Consider the following 15,852-nt stretch of genomic DNA (forward strand, 5'->3'; position numbering starts at 1 on the left):
GACATGGTGTACATTGCGCCGCCACAATCGCTACTCGCTTGTCATGCAGCATTTTTAGACGCACTCTCGCATTTGACGCTCACCAATGTTGAAGCTCAAGATTCGTTTTTTCAATTGCCGCCCAAAACATACCTGGGTCCTGCCCCCGCATCGCTGCTCAGCAACACGTCCGTGGAGCTTGTCGGTGGGAATATCTTATGTGGCGATGACCAGCGGCCGTTCTCACCTTCGCTCGGTATGGCGATCCCATTTGGCTTTGATTCCGCCTGCTCGTGGTGGCTCATCGACTTCTTCACGCCTTCGACGACAGCAATAACGTTTGCGTTGCTCGGGTATAATGGCTGCCAACGACTTCCCATGTCATCTGCAGACGTTGCGTCCTGTTGCGCGAATGACATTTATGCAGAAGCGACGTGCACCGACATTTATGGCGCCATTCAGGCCTTTCTAGCGACATACGACGGCGCCTTTACGCGTGCCGTCGACATGGCCCTCGACGTTCGACGCGACGTCGACGCCCTGGATATTGAACTCATTCAACTTGCGCGCGCTCCACCGCTTAATACTACGCAGCTACTTCGTGCGCGTCTCTTGGACCCTACCCTCGAGGCCTCCTGGACCTTCTTTGGATGGGTCTATCTGTACGAGTGGGCCAGTGCGATGCGCGAGGTCGTGGCATTTCACGGCGACAATGGCTCGCTTGTTTTGCTCTCATCTGTGAGTCCACCTGTATCGCTCTCGCTGTCGCCATCCGAGATTCCGCTCCAGCTCAGCTACGTCTGCGCCTCGATCGTTCGGTATGTCACGATGGTCTTGCTGCTTGCTGCCGTCATCGTTGTTGGCTACGTTACAGTCTTACGCGGCGCTGTCGAGCCATGGAACCTCTTTGAGATCAACCGCGTCGTCGGGCACACGTGGGTTGGACGGCTGTTGCTAGTCGTGCGCAGTGCAACGGCGCTCTGGCTGCTCAACACATCGCGACTGGAGCTTGCGCGCGTCGGTGTTGGCACCGTCTTGCACGCTCCTGCGTTAAGTGCGTTCAAAGTCATCTTGGCGTCGTCCGAGCTCACGTGGCTTGTCTATATTCTCAACAGCCTCGGGAGCGTCTACACCCAGCAGTACACGCGGTCGTACGCATATCTGAGCACGTCGACCACGTGGCTGAGCGCAATGCTTCTCGCGCTCTTGCTGCCGCAGTCGTATTCGGCGTCCATGGACCGGCAGTGTGTTTACATCAACATGGACGCTGCGCTCGACTGTACAAGCGCGATAGTCGCTGTGGGCAGTCTGCGACATTTGCTCTATGACGTGGCCGCCGCGCTGACGTGCGTCGTGGGCAGTGTGCTCGTGGAGCGCTGGCGGATACCAAAGCGTCCGCCGATGGCGATGACCTCTTTGCTGCTGGACTCGACGAGCTACTTTATGTTTGATTTTGCAGCTTGGACAAAGCCGAATAGAGAGTGCTACCTCGACCGGGCGTCCGCGTTCCTTGCGGGCCTGGTGTCGCTGCATGTCGACCAGACCATGTACGTCTTTGACGTCAAAAACTGGCGCCTCTTTACATACGACACGCCGCGATACGGCCTCGGTCGCTTAGACCGCGCGATTGCGCTGTATCGAATCTCCTAAGTCTCGCCATTGTGTGCCAACGTCGCTAGTACTCCCATGAAAACGAGTCGTCCTTACGTGCTCAACACTGTCGAACCGTATCGGGTTTTAGAGCGGATGGCAACTAGCTAAGCTGTGATGTCGTGTGCTCGGTGACCTAGATACGTCTTCAAGAACTGCGGCAGTTTAATCTTCTTTGTCGTTCCTACGTTTGTCTCTATGCACAGGTGCGTAGACGAGGACGATGTTTGCTGACGAAGCTCGTACAGAAACGGCCTCAACGATGTTGAAGATGGGGAAATACACTCAGTCCGCTCAATCGAGACTGTCGAGGCTTTGCACGCGACGTCACATCGACAAGAGCATCACGCACGGCTCTGGAAACGCAGTGTGAGTGGCATATCATTAGCACCCACGATGACACGCTTCTCGGCCATTCCCAAGCGGTCTTGGTTGGGCGAGTCGTTCGACGTTTCAATCTTTGCGCCGACGTCGAATCGCTCCCGAGTTGGCTCGGCTACAGCTCTCTCTACTAGACACAACGACCACGGCCTGCATGATACTTGGTGACAGCTCACCGTGACGGTGCTAGGTTAGCGGACTGGATAGTTCCCAGTTATATCACTCGGACTCGATGGTGGAGTGTATCCTCTTGCACCGGGTCAGAGCCAACCAACTGCATTGGCGCCAAAGACAAGCCTGCAGCGTTCGCGGATGCGCGCGGCGAGCATCAACTTGGACTGCGTCTCTCATCCGATCGAAGCCGCACCCGTGTTGCCGTGACGTGTCCGCAAGGCGACGCCACCTTGAAGACAGCGGAATTCAACTTTATGCAAGCAAGCGCAGTGTGAGTTCGCAGAGACCCGCCCTGTCGCGAACGCTCGGCGCCGCTGTACGGTACGAGGTCGCGTGCCACTTGAGTACGACGAGCAATGCCGTGACGTTCCGGCATCGCGCGGCGATGGCAGCTGCCGCGAACTATGTCGTCAAGCGATTGTTTGCCAAGTCGCTGTCGTCACCGTCATAGGCTGCAAGAACGTGGCGCCACGGCAAGACTGGGCAACTTGTGCGCATAAAAGTGGCATCTGCCACCATCTGGTGCGCAAAAAAGCACCGTGTCGCGCGTGATTTTAGCAGGTTGGCGACACCCCAGTCACGCGTGCACTGAACCTTTGCAAGGCAGCGTGGCGCAGGCCAATCGCCGCCATCCTGAATCAAACGCGTTTCTATGAACTACACAAAGGGCAAAGTGGGAAAGGCGGTACCAACGTTTTCTCGGCCTATTTCTCAACTTTCCACACACCAGCGATGGCACATAACCAAGCGACGGAGCTTCTGCCACCGTTTGCCTGCGAGCCCAAGGCCCGAAAACTGCAGCTCACGGTCGACGATCTCTGTGCACCCGAGCAGTGGACACCGCTCGACGATCGCCACATGTGCGGCGTCTGTGAGCGCGACTTTTCGGTCTATCTTCAAAAGCACCACTGCCGCAAGGTACATTTTCGATCGCGAGCAATGACAGGGTACCATACTTATGTATACTATAGTGCGGAGACGTGGTGTGCAATACATGCACCGAATACAAGCCCGCCGTGTACCCCGGGCGCGACCAGCCCGTCGACGTCATGCTTTGCAAGCCGTGCATTCTCAAGCTCGATGGCTCGGCCGCGCCGTCCTGGAACGTACCCGTGCCCAACATGCCACAGCTCGAGTTCCCTTCGGACGTGACCAAGGCCAAGTACGACGACGACAGCGACGCCTGCCACGTATGCAAGCGCGAGTTTACTATGTTTCGGTGGAAGTACCATTGCCGATGGGTAAGCCATTATCTCATCACGCGAATGCTCATGTCGACGCCACTAGTGCGCCAAGGGCGTCTGCAACGAGTGCCGCCCAAGTAAGCCCGAGAAGAGCCTCGGCTTGCAAGAAGGCAAAGTCTGCCTTGCGTGCATCCTGGCCGAAACCAAGACGACCGTCTTGTGGGACGACCGGTGGTATCCCCACGGCGACCTTGTGCACACGGCGGTCGACCACGCGCACGCACCGCCCGATGCCATGGACGCGCCGCTCGACTTCAGCTGGGGCTTTCCGTGGCCCAAGCCGCCGGTCCTCGTGAACGAACGCGCGCGCCTCCAGAAGCTCCGGAGCCTCCACCTCCTCGACACACCGCCCGAAGACGCGTTCGACGCGGTCTGCGACTTTGCGAGCAACGGGCTTGGGTGCACCATGGCGGCGATCGGGCTTCTCGACGAGCACCGCGAGTGGTTCAAGGCTCAAGTCGGCCTTGCCGCGCGCGAAATTCCGCGCAACATTTCGTTCACAGCCCACGTGCTGCAGTCCAAGGAGCCCATGGTCGTGCTCGATACGCTCAAGGACAAGCGGTTTTATAAAAACCCAATGGTCACCAACGTCGCGGCCGTCCGGTTCTTTGCGGCCGCGCCGATCGTGACTGGCGACGGCATTCCTCTCGGCGCTGTCTTTGTACTCGACACGCGGCCGCGCGACGCGTTTGACGTGGCGACACTCGAGCGGCTTGCGAGCGTCGCCATGACCAACATCGAAGACCGCCAAGCCAAGGCGCATAGCGACCTCGACGACGACTTTGACGGCGTGCTGGCGTCGCCGCTGAGCCCGGTCCGCGCCTCCATGTCGATCAAACTCAGTCAGTTTAGCGAACACACGACGTCATCGCACAGCCACGGCAGTCACAGCTCGGGCGTCCAAGACCAACTCGCGCAGCTCACGATGCAAGACGAGCCCGTGCTCCTTATTACAAGCGCCGAACTCCTTCGCCGCGACGACTGGGCCCCCGCGGCGGTGCGGTCGGCGTGCGAGCGCTGCCACCAGCCGTTTAGCATGCTGCGCCACCGCCACCACTGCCACACGGTACGCCTGACATGGACGAGCGACGAGGACTCATATTAGTTGTCTAGTGCGGTGAAGTATTTTGCTCGACGTGCCTCGTCGAAAACATGGCCGAGCGGCCAGGCGGTATCGGCGTGCAAAAGGTCCACGTCTGCTCGACGTGCCTTAGCATCGCGACGGTGCTCGGCAACTTCAAGCACTCGCGCGCCATGCGCAAGGCAGTACTGGACACGCTTGGGAAGCCCGGGATCGAATGGCGCCCCAACAACATGAAGCGACCGGCGTCCAAGACGGGCGAATTTGCCAACAAACTCGAGCTCATCAAGCGCCTCGAGGAGCGCGACGCCATGCCGCTGCGCAACCTGCTCAACCCGGACCAGTACGTTTCATTTTCAGGCGCCGCAAAATGCAACGTGTGCGCGCGCAAACACTCTGTGTTTATCCCCAAGCACCACTGCTCCGTGGTACGTTCTCCCCGCTCGGGTTGTGCGGCGATACTTATGCGTATTTCACTAGTGTGGTGACGTGGTTTGTGGCGCGTGTACTGTCAAGAAATTCCTCCAGCTGCCCAACCGTCAAGAATGGCCCCAAGTGACCGTCTGCGTGAGCTGCGAGCTGAGCCGTCTCACGACGGCCGACGCCGACGTTGCGTCCTCCGACATCTACTCGTTCCAGAGCAACAACTCCCGCCGCGTCGGTGCGCTTGTCTAAGGACCACCCCATCGGTGCCCCCACCGATATTTTGTTTACACGTCGATCGTTCAGACTTGCTATCAATAAATTTGTATTTAACATATCGGGCTACCCTCTTAGGGCTAATACGTGTCGGCGTGTGTCTCCGGACGCGGCCCGGGTCTTGATGCAGTGGACTGTCTAGGCCATGCGATGTAACGACGGCTGTGAAACGCTGTGATCCTCGAGGCGTGTGGACGACAAAGAAGGGACGTGACCTCACAAGCGCAACGACTTCATCCTATTGCGCCGTAATATCTCCTTTCAACAAACAACACTACGCTGGTGTGATTGCTCGATGAATCTAGATAGACGCTCGAGCGTTGCAAGTAGACTGCAAGCGTGGCTCTTCAAGATGCGTCGCACCCATGAAGTGATCCGGTTGTCTGTTATCCTAGCCCCGTTCGTCGCGAGCGAGGACGTGGACACCAGTGGATTGATTTCGAGCAATTCTCTACCAACAGCGACGACCACGCAAGAAGAGACAAAAGCGGCCTGCAACGATGCAGCTCACCAGAGACCAAGGTGCGCGGTGCAGAGCGTGTCATTCGTATTTGTACAAACATGGATGCTATCCATACGTGTACCGACCCAGGTCGCAGTATACTAGATTCCCTTCAACAACATTTTGCCACGCGACACCATAGTGGGGTTGGACCAAGCTCATGACACGCAGGTGGACCGGCCCTCCAAGTACAGTGTATCGGACAATGGTGTGTGCACCCGCCCATCTCATATCGCCCTGTCGTCGATGATGGGAGTCGACGCCGCCAACTGTCGCTTCGCTGGATACCGGTACGAAACCATGCCTCCAACATGGACACCAACGCTCTCAAGGTCGTGGCAGCCGCTCGCGACATCCCGCCCCGTACCTGGTCTACAACCCGACTCTTTGCATCGAGTCAATTCTTGAGCACTGCGGTGTCGTCGTCGGGAGGATACCCTGGTCTGTGGCCAAGATGCGGTGCCGGTAACGCATGGATCAATTTTGGCGTCTGGTGCGCCGCATACGTAACGGCGTTACGATCGTGGCACGACCCGACGGCAGACAGACAGGCACTTGGTCGTCGTAGCTGTCTGCAATAGCAATATTAATAGCAATGGCGTCCATGGCTCGCGGTCGACGACAGGCCAAAGACACGAGACCATGGCGGCGCCTCGCGACCACGAAAAAAGCAGCACAAATTCAAGTGTCGTATGTCCTTGGGAGATACGTGCGGTTGACGTTCGACACGTAGGTGGTCGTGGGACGTTTCCGTAATATGCCCAGTCCACACTGGCACCGAGTTAGGTGATTGAGTTCCTTGACACGGTGCCCGAAGCAGTCTGAGTTCCGCGCACGCTCGCATCAGATGTACGGGCCAATCGTCTTTCGCGACAGGCGCACGCTTTCTATTGCGCGGTCCACTTTGCCTTTTGGCGCAATGCCCGCCGACGTCCTCTCGATCGACGCGCTCTGCCCGCAGACGCAGTGGATTCCGGTGTCGGAGCGCCCGCGCTGTGTGGGCTGCAACACGAGCTTTGCCTTCTTTCGCAAGCCCCACCACTGCCGCCTCGTAATCACATACTAGGCATCGTCTTGTCGACTCACCAACCACCCTAGTGCGGCGAAGTTGTCTGCCGTGCGTGCACCGAGAAGCGCCCCGTGCGCCATCGCACGCTCAACAAGGTCTCGGACGTTTTGATCTGCACGGGGTGCCTTACTTCGCCACGAACGGCCCGCACCAAGGCCGACATCGGTCTCCGCGCCCAAATGTCGCCCATGCCGATGACCGATGCCCGCCCGTCACCACCGTCGTCGTCGCAGTGCCACGTCTGTGCGTGCACATTTACCTTTGCGCGCTGGAAACACAAATGCCGCTGGGTACGATGACGCGCCGCTCGAAGGTTTGTGACCAACGATCGCTCTATGTAGTGCCAACACGACGTGTGCGGACACTGCCGCCCGAGCGCACCCAACAAACGACTCGGCGTCGACGGCAAGGTCTGCTTGCAGTGCCTCCTCGAGCGCACGCACCAGACCATGGCGGCGAGACAGCCGCCAGCGACCAACAGCAAGCGGTCCTCGGACAGTGCGTCGTCGCCACGCACCGACACGGCGAGCTCGTTTGGATCCGTCACGTCCCTGCCGTACCCACTCGACTATTCCTGGTCGCACCCGTGGCCCAAGCCGCCTCTCATTGCCCACGAGGCCCGGCGCCTCGAGACGCTGCGCTGCGCCGACATTCTGGACACGCCGGCCGACGATGTGTTCGAGCTTCTCTGTGATCTCGCGATCAAGGCGACGGGGTGCTCGATGGCCGCCGTCGCCTTTGTCGACGCCGATCGCGTCTGGTTCAAGGCGCGTATGGGGCTCGCGCAGTCGTCATTGCCGCGCGACGTGGCCTTTTGCGCGCATACGATTCGATCGACCGACCCGCTTGTGGTCGTGGACGCAGCGCTCGATCCTCGTTTTGAGAAGAACCCGCTCGTGACGGGCCGCGCCCGCATTCGCTTTTACGCTGGCGCCCCGATCGTGGCACCGACGGGCCTCGTGCTCGGCACCGTCTTTGTGCTCGACTCAAAGCCGCGCGAGACGTTCGACCCGCGCTCGCTCCAAAAGCTCGCCAACATTGCCATGGCGCACATTAAACTTAACAAGAAAGGCTACCTGCTCTCGTAAGCCGCATCACCACCCCTCCCGAGTACCGTCGGTAGTACTCACGCGCCACCTAAAATGGAATCTCTTCCTCTTTTCATCCTCCTCTTGGAGACAAAACCAACGAGGAAAGCAGCGAGCGATATCACGTACAAGCGAGGTGATTATGGTCGATGGATCGGTCGATGCTGTGGGTCCTCGATTTCCTGAGCTCCACAATTGCGTCTCTCGGTGGACTGGCGACGCAAGCATTGGTCGATGCCATCGGCATTGAATACAGTGGGTGTTGCTGTGAGAAAGAGCTATGGATGGCCATGATGGATGGATGGCCTGCTCAAAAAAAGTTCGGTATTACTCCCGCTGTATGTATACCAGCAACTTCGCAAAGCTTTCTTCCGTGTCGACGAGCTGTGTCGAGGAGAAAAGGAGCGGTTCACATCTGCCGCCCATTCACATCACACTATAGACTGCCGGCTGTTTTAAAACGCCCCATAGATCGCGTCGGATCATGTCGGCGGTGAGTGTGCTAATAATGTCCATAATAACTATATGACAATTGTCATTTTGGCCTTGCACGTGGCATCGTGCAAGAACTGGTGCAAGAGCGGGCTCGGCGATGGATTGCATCATCCGATGAGCGTGGCCACATTGAGACCAGATGTTGCTGACTGGCGAGATCGGGGCTCCAGATGTTGGTGAAAACGCCGCCAACAAGGCAGAAAGGCCAGTCGCAGCTGCCTCCCGCGTCGTGGCTTTGTAAAGATGAGCATATCAGGGCAATGCTCCGAGTGGCGTGGGCTGGCACAGCGTTGTTGCCGACCATGGTGGCCGTCGGTCGATACGGTGCATATGTCGCCGACGCGGGCGAGTCATGGGTCCGTCACCGTCAGCATCCACGTAGCACACCTGAAGGTACCTGCCGCGTTGGTCTGCAGTCACGCCTCCAGTCCACTGTCTTTGTGTTTGGTTTTCGAGCTCGTGCTGCTTTTATACCGAACCAGATTATTGCACACGGAGCCCCGTCAGTTGCTCATCCGCGGTATGGCCGACGGCAGGATCGACGTCGTCGCGCCCGGCGACCTCGTACCGCACAACGAATGGGCGCCGACGCGCACGGCGACGCGTTGCGCGACCTGCACACGGTTGTTTTCCATCTTTCGCCGAAAACACCACTGCCACACGGTACGAATCTCATTCTGTTTTGCGTCCAACGTCATGCCGTGACGACAGTGCGGCGAAGTTGTCTGCAAGACTTGCATCATGGAGATGCCCGTGACGGGACAGAGCATCCTTGTCTACGTCTGCATGCGCTGCAGTCTCCGGCGTCGGCAGAGTGCGCCCAGCCCCGAGAGCGCGTACGACACAGCGGCACTCCTCGCCACTGCGTCGTCCAAGGCGCTTTTGCCGCGCGGTAGCATTGACACCATCCACGAAACCACTGACTTTGACTCGAACCGAGACGGGAGCTTGTTTGCGTTCCAGCTAGCGATCGCGACGCCCGGCAACGACCAGTCCGCGACCGACCACAACACGTGGGTGCTGCAGCCGGGCGAGTTGGCGCCATACCTCGTGCCTATCCTCGGGCGCTTTCGCTGCGACCACTGCCGCCACTTGCTTGTATTTCGGCACCGCGTCAACTGCCGCGCTGTACGTTCTTAGCGCCATCTATATTCCATGTTGATGCGAAGACTAGTGCGGGGACGTCGTCTGTCGGCGCTGTGTCATACCAACGATTGTACAAGAGTACGGACAACTCGACCGCACCGAGATCGCTATCTGCGCCACGTGCCATGAGATTCACAAAGCTCTCGGGTCGTACAAGGACTGCCACACACTCAAGCGAGCGCTGGGCCCGAGCGCCTACCCACCCGGCGTGCATGTTGGCACAATCGACGCAGGCACCACGTCTGCCTTTGCTCGCAAAGTGGCGCATTTTAAGGCCCTCGAAGAAGCCAAACTCGTGCCTGAAGACGTCATGATACGGCGTGACGCCGCGTGGTCACCGTCGGCGAGGCAAGCCAAGTGCCCGCGCTGCGATCGGCCCGTGTCTTGGCGCAGTGCGGGCTGCTGCTGCATGGTAGGAGATTCCGCCACGTCACATTGCACTTGATTCTTATTGGGCTGCACGAATAGTGCGGGCGCGCCTTTTGCAACACTTGCGTATGGCACCGCTTTGCGCGGTCGCCCGGGCGGTACGAACTCGACCAAGTGGTTGTGTGCTCGTCGTGTCTCCTCAATTTTGATCGAGAAAATCGCCTCCGTCGCGCATATCTCTTGGCCGACTGCGTGCACATTTACATGGCCGCGTGTGGCGCCGAGGCCGATGGTCTTGAGACGCCCATGGAAACGACCGCCGCCGCCCGCAACTTGGGTGGCGCCGATCATAGTGGCGGAGAACCGACCACAGAGAGCGGCGATATGGACGAGGCGCGGCTCGAGGCGCTCCTCGTCCAGACCGTCGAGCGCAACCTGAAGCTCTCGCACTCGATCCGGTCCACCATGCATGGCTATGTAGAGAGCGCATGATAATTGTTAAACTAGTAGTATCAACCGAATCGATCCGACGGGTTGTGTACCGAGCGGGTTCGGGTAGATTCCACTTCGAGGAAGCGAGCACAGTGGGATAGGTGGCCGTTGAAGGCAACCTGCAAGGGGCTGTGCCACGATATGGGTGTTTTTTGCACGCGCGTCGTTTCTATCGTTGTCGCCAGACTCGTTGGCATTGTTGGCTGCATTTGGGATGCGATCGATCTCTGCGCAAGCGCTCTTGCCGACGGCGAGGTACGCGCCGATCGACGCGGCGGTGCGCTGTGGCGTCTGCGCCCGAGCCTTCTCGGCTTTTCGCACCAAAGTCCACTGCCACACGGTACTAGAACGTCCGCATTTTGATGTCACGATCCTTTCGTTGTAGTGCGGGGCGGTGGTCTGCAATGGGTGCGCGGTCGAAGTGCCCGTGCAGCAGCAGCGGCGAGATGCCATAGTCTGCGTTAGCTGCACGCGCGGCAAGAAGAAACAACCGGTGGCCGCTACTACGTTTGACGGTATTCTCTTTGACCCGGCCGACCTCGCGCCGCGTCAAGCGCCGATGGGGCCGCCGATCAAGGCCGTGGCACCGCCAGCGAAATACGCGGCAACCACACCCGAGCCGGATCTGAGTGCGTTCCAACTCCATGTGCTCCCAAACATCGAAACGACGCTCGAAGTGGATGACGACGACGACGACGAGTTGGCTGTCTTTGGCAGCAGTCGCGGCGTGATTCCTGCAGCCGAACTCGTCCAGCCCGATCAGTTTGTGCCGTCCTTGAGCCGCATGCGCTGCCACCGCTGCCGGCGCCTTCTTTTGCTGCACGCGCGGCACCACTGCAGCGCGGTACACGACCCAATGCGTATTCTCCTTTGACACTATAATTGTCTAGTGCGCCGAGGTGTATTGCCGGAGCTGTGTCAACGCGTATGTGACCGAGTCGCACTACCGCCTCTCGAGCATCGACATTTGTCGGACATGCAGCCTCATCCAAGCCATGTTTGGGTCGTTCAAGGAATGCCGGTGGGTACACAAGTCGCTGCCGTCGACGGCCTTTCCGCCGGGCGTCCAGGTCAAAGTTCGATGCCCGTTGTATGTGAACCGCACGGAATTTGCGCGCAAAATCGCCGAGCTCAAGTTTCTCGAAGAAGTCGACTTGGTGCCGTGGAATCACCTGCCGCAGCGCGGTCTCTGGAGCATCGAGCCGCCGAGCTGCGACGAGTGCGGCCTCCAGCTACGACGCAGCACGCGCGCGCGGTGTGGCATGGTACGTTCCAGGCATGTATGGACGTGTCTCCATCGCCGCTTAGTGCGACCTCGTCTACTGCCTCGGCTGCACGACGCTCAAGTTTACGCGTCCGCCCCACAAGCTCGAGCTCGAAGATATCCACGTTTGCCGGACATGCGTCGCCACGTTCGAGCGCTGGAACCGAACGCGCAGCAAGCAGCTCTGGAAAACGTGCGCGACGGTGTATGCAAAAGCATCGGGGACCCACGTCGACCCGGATTCGGCGCCGCCTCCGACAAGCCCCGCGGGTTGGCTGCGCAGCCGCCCGAGTGCCGAGATGGTCCAAAAGGCGAGTCGATCCAGCGGTAGCAACAAAGACAGCCACCTGAGCCTCGACACGACGCGGCGTCCCAGTGGCGATGCCGACGACCGGCGGCTCAGCTGCGGCGGACGAGACAGCCTCGACAATGGCCGACGCCTCAGTTGTGACGCTCGAAGCAGCATCGGTTACGATGCCCGTGGTAGCATCGGTTGTGACGCCCGAGGCAGCGTCGGTGGCCGGGATAGCCTGCTCGACGGCGGACGGCCAAGCGACGGCGGCCGACCACGCCGCTCCAGCTGCGACGCGAGACACACCGCGCAGGCCCCGGAGGCGGGCCGACCGCGCATGTGCTCTGCGCCCGTGCGCCCGCGCTTTAGCGCGGCCGACATCCCACCACCAACTCCACCGACAATGTCGGCAGACGACGAGGCGCTCTTGCGGTCGATTGAGCGCAATTTGCGCGTGTCGGAAGCCATTGCACGAACGATTGAGTGCGCCGAAGCGGGTGTCGAGCCGGCGCTTCACCACCAAGGACGGCCGCGCCGCCACTCGATCTCGGGCTGACCTCCGCCATGCGAGCGTATTTAATGTATACAATGCATGGCTCTGTATTCTGGTCGAGTAGCCAACTGGAAGAATGACACGCAAAGGAGCTCAAAGGAGATGTCCTCTTGTTGAAAGCAACTCGAGTATATTAATATCTATGTATTTGTATCGGTATGGGCCGAATAAAACTCACCGTCGATTTTTCTATAGAACCAATCAGAATGTGTCGTCTTAATAAGCTGACCAATCAACATGTGCGACCCAACAGATTTCAAAGCCGGGCACCACGCTGCGTGGCACCTTGTGAAGCACGAGTGGCTTTGACGAGTCGATGCTCGTTCACAGCAGAGCAATTGAGACGTGAAGGGCGCACTAGTGTCCAAGGCAGTGTGCCGAGGGTGCAAGGCACCAGCGTGTGGTCAACCATGTGGGAAATAGCTTGTCGAACTTCTCACTTGGTGCGATGCCAGAGACGTTGTTGCGTCTTTTTGTGTCCATGATAGCAGTAGCAGATGTTGGCGACCAGGTCCAAGACATTGCTCCAAGACCAAGCAAGGGCATTGCGCCGCGCTTCAGCATCGAGTCATTCGCTCTCAAGGCCACGGAGGCCGCGACGAAGCCATCAGTGCGGCGGCTGCTGACCACGGACCACCATCACTTGAGTCATGTGGTCGTCGTGGCTGAACCGTCGTCGAGGCACCAGATGTGGGGCGTGTCCAGATGTGGTGACTGCGGCAGCAATCGGCAGCAATCCCCAAATGGTGTGCGTTCGTGACGACCCTTCCCGCGCGTGTGCTTGCCTCTATCCGTGTACTCTACGGCGCGTCGCCTCTGTTGCCGCCACCGTTCCAGAGCCAAGAGCCAAGGGCGATATCACCGCTGGCGCCAAGGCGTGGACGGTATGGCCGTCACTTTTTGGTCTTGGTGTCAAGTCGTGGTGTCAAGTCCACACCACCCATGGTGTGCGCTGACCTCAGACCAATGAGACCAGTCGCTAGACTTCCTCTATTTCCGACTTTACTGTGACGGACCTCGTGAGTTGCCAAGAGCTTCAACGTAACGTTATTTAAAAGCCTGTCGCTGGGGCTACACTAGTCTTGCAGGCGCTATGTAGCACGGAGCTTGCAGAAAAGCGACGCGGCGAATTGCTCGTACCGCTTCGTGCTTGGTGACGCTCTGCTTGTGTCTCTGCATGGATCGTGTGTTGTGGGCACACGCGAGGCTAGATACAGAGCGTCATCGATGAGCGGTTTGGTGACCCATACTAGGTCGGCGCTTGCACAACGTCGTGGCTATTTGTGGCCGGTCCGACGTCGCTGCCTTCTTCTTCGCGACGTTGACTTCAGCTGCCATCATCATTCGTGTTCGAGGACGTCGTGGGCTCATCGGCAGCCGTTGGAACGTTGTCTTCGTCGCGTCGTGCCACGGTGCGCGCTGCCCATCACTGCAAAGTGCATTTCAGCACGGTGCGGTCGCACACTGGCTGTTTGCATCAATCGACCCATCGAATAAGGTTTAATCCATGGGTTTAATCGACATCGTTTGGTCTTTTCTACAACGTTCTTTGTTGAACGTTGTACTTCAAGCCGTGCTTGCTGTTGAAGGCGACATCACGAACGTGCTCCCAAGTGTGCTGCCGTAGCGTCGGCCGCGCTCAAAGCGCTGTCGAGCCAACCAGCACGAGACATTTGGCATGGCGACCGAAAGCCTGCACTCGAGCGTGTCTTGCTGTCGCGCCACGCGCGGGCAGCAACGCCACCAGGTGGTGCGTATAAAACCCATTTAACGCATGTGTGCCGATCACCCAAGTGCAGAGTGGACCCAGGTTGAATCGAATCCAGCGCGTCATTTTCGAACTCGCTGGCCAATGACGACAACGACGCTTGTGAAGAAGGCCCTTAGCGTCCCGCCGTCGCGCTGCGCGTGCTGCAACCGGGACTTTGCCTTTTACCGAAAGCGTCACCACTGCCACGAGGTACTACGAACCTTTGTGGCATCATCATGCTCAAGTGGCCTCCTCTATTCTAGTGCGGTGCCGACGTTTGCAAAGCTTGTACGACGAGTGCGCACAACTGCCCGCTCAAAGTCTGTTTAACGTGCCTTGTCGAGCCCACCGATTCGCAACGTGGACGCGAAGCGTCCAAGCGTAGCCAGCGCAGCACTTCGAGCGCGTCCAGCGTCATTTCTTCGTCGCGCGACTACGGCTACGTTCTCGACTACAACTGGATTTACCCGTGGCCCAAGCCGCCCATGCTCGACAACGACACCGAGCGCATCAAGATCGTGGCCGCCCTCGGCGTCCTCGATGCGCCGCGCACAGATTTCTTCGAGTCGATCTGCCACTTGGCCATCACGACGATGGAGACGGCGATTGCAGTCGTCAGCGTCCTCGACAAGGACCGTGAGTGGATCGTCGACAGCATCGGCTTGACGCCGCGCGAAGTCCCCCGGGACGCATCCTTTTGCGCGCACACAGCCCGGAGCACCGAGCCACTGGTCGTGCTCGACACACACTACGACGACCGGTTCCGGGAAAACCCGCTCGTGACCGGGTCGCTTCGCGTCCGCTTCTACGCCGGGTGGCCCATCGTGGCGCCGTCCGGCTGCATCATTGGCGCCGTCTCTGTCATGTCGGATCGACCGCGTACGTACTGCGACGTGGCCAAGCTCCAGCTGCCTGCGCGGCTCGCCACTGCGCTCTTCTTCAAGCCGCCGGGGCGCGCCCCCGACACCGTCTACCACATTTCGCACGAGTTCGAACTCGATTGAATGTCGTCGTCGTATTGTATCCATATAGTAATAGCAGCTGTAGTCTTTGTAATGTCGTGATGCAGGCAGCGTCAGCGTCGTGCGCGTCGGGTTGTTGACGCTTTTGCGATCCGAGCGTCAGTAGTATGTACACGGAAACGACCACGGCATTGGCAATGGTCCAAGTCCGATGGCGCGCGGCAGAGCTGATGCTGGTATTTCGAGTGTAGAGGCGAGGTTGTGGTCAAGATACTGCTTGCGTTCGATGGCCATGCTATGCCACCGTGCATGTTTATGCGGCGGCGACGACAAAAACACGAGCCGAAGCCGCTTGGATGGTCCGCAGGCGTATGCTACCACCCACCACACTAATCTCATGCCGAATGCGCATGTACTATCAATACCCTGACGCACGCAGTTCGTTCGCACACGTTTGCGCTGGCGGCAGTTACGCATCGACCGCAAGTAGTTGGCAAGGCTACGCGCTGGAACAGTTTAGCGAATTGTTTAGTGGAGATTAGAGTCACTACACCGAGCAGCACCGCCATCACCGCGCATCACCGATAACACCGCGCCACCACACGATTCGATGGAGACCAGGCGTTTCAGCCGTTTCGCTGCAACGAGCTTTGCACACAAGC

At 58.9% G+C, this 15,852-nt stretch overlaps 6 protein-coding genes across 6 annotated transcripts in view; all 6 read left to right on the top strand.

Annotated features, from left to right (window-relative positions):
• Positions 1–2,041, top strand: part of SDRG_08010 (hypothetical protein) — a gene marked incomplete at its 5' end in the record, with an annotated part of 4,356 nt that extends 2,315 nt beyond the window's left edge. The window contains 2 exons of the mRNA XM_008613878.1: positions 59–1,835; positions 1,878–2,041. Coding sequence (XP_008612100.1) covers positions 59–1,629 — 1,571 coding nt within the window. The 3' untranslated portion in view covers positions 1,630–1,835; positions 1,878–2,041. The remainder of the gene's footprint in view (positions 1–58; positions 1,836–1,877) is intronic.
• Positions 2,042–2,773: 732 nt separating this feature from the next.
• On the top strand, positions 2,774–5,282 carry SDRG_08011 (hypothetical protein). Its single transcript, XM_008613879.1, has 5 exons — positions 2,774–3,102; positions 3,156–3,425; positions 3,472–4,494; positions 4,542–4,937; positions 4,990–5,282. The coding sequence occupies exons 1-5, from the start codon at positions 2,917–2,919 to the stop codon at positions 5,182–5,184; spliced, it is 2,070 nt and encodes a 689-aa protein (XP_008612101.1). The 5' UTR covers positions 2,774–2,916; the 3' UTR covers positions 5,185–5,282.
• A 1,345-nt stretch (positions 5,283–6,627) lies between these two features.
• SDRG_08012 (hypothetical protein) lies at positions 6,628–7,914 on the top strand (the record flags this gene model as incomplete). Its single annotated transcript, XM_008613880.1, has 3 exons — positions 6,628–6,761; positions 6,809–7,069; positions 7,121–7,914. Coding segments are annotated over 3 exons (1,142 nt in total), but the record flags the coding sequence as incomplete, so codon positions are not given.
• Positions 7,915–8,743: 829 nt separating this feature from the next.
• Positions 8,744–10,398, top strand: SDRG_08013 (hypothetical protein). Its single transcript, XM_008613881.1, has 4 exons — positions 8,744–9,025; positions 9,074–9,490; positions 9,537–9,920; positions 9,977–10,398. Exons 1-4 carry the CDS (start codon positions 8,885–8,887, stop codon positions 10,367–10,369), a joined length of 1,335 nt encoding a protein of 444 aa, XP_008612103.1. The 5' UTR covers positions 8,744–8,884; the 3' UTR covers positions 10,370–10,398.
• Positions 10,399–10,583: 185 nt separating this feature from the next.
• SDRG_08014 (hypothetical protein) lies at positions 10,584–12,535 on the top strand (the record flags this gene model as incomplete). The annotated part of the gene is made up of 4 exons (XM_008613882.1): positions 10,584–10,709; positions 10,755–11,213; positions 11,260–11,634; positions 11,678–12,535. 4 exons carry the CDS (start codon positions 10,584–10,586, stop codon positions 12,479–12,481), a joined length of 1,764 nt encoding a protein of 587 aa, XP_008612104.1. The 3' UTR covers positions 12,482–12,535.
• Positions 12,536–14,260: 1,725 nt separating this feature from the next.
• SDRG_08015 (hypothetical protein) lies at positions 14,261–15,300 on the top strand. Its single transcript, XM_008613883.1, has 2 exons — positions 14,261–14,438; positions 14,492–15,300. The coding sequence occupies exons 1-2, from the start codon at positions 14,331–14,333 to the stop codon at positions 15,230–15,232; spliced, it is 849 nt and encodes a 282-aa protein (XP_008612105.1). The 5' UTR covers positions 14,261–14,330; the 3' UTR covers positions 15,233–15,300.
• Positions 15,301–15,852: the final 552 nt, after the last annotated feature.

Source organism: Saprolegnia diclina (assembly GCF_000281045.1).
Source record: "Saprolegnia diclina VS20 unplaced genomic scaffold supercont1.23, whole genome shotgun sequence".
In the NCBI taxonomy this organism is placed as follows: Eukaryota; Oomycota; class Saprolegniomycetes; order Saprolegniales; family Saprolegniaceae; genus Saprolegnia; species Saprolegnia diclina.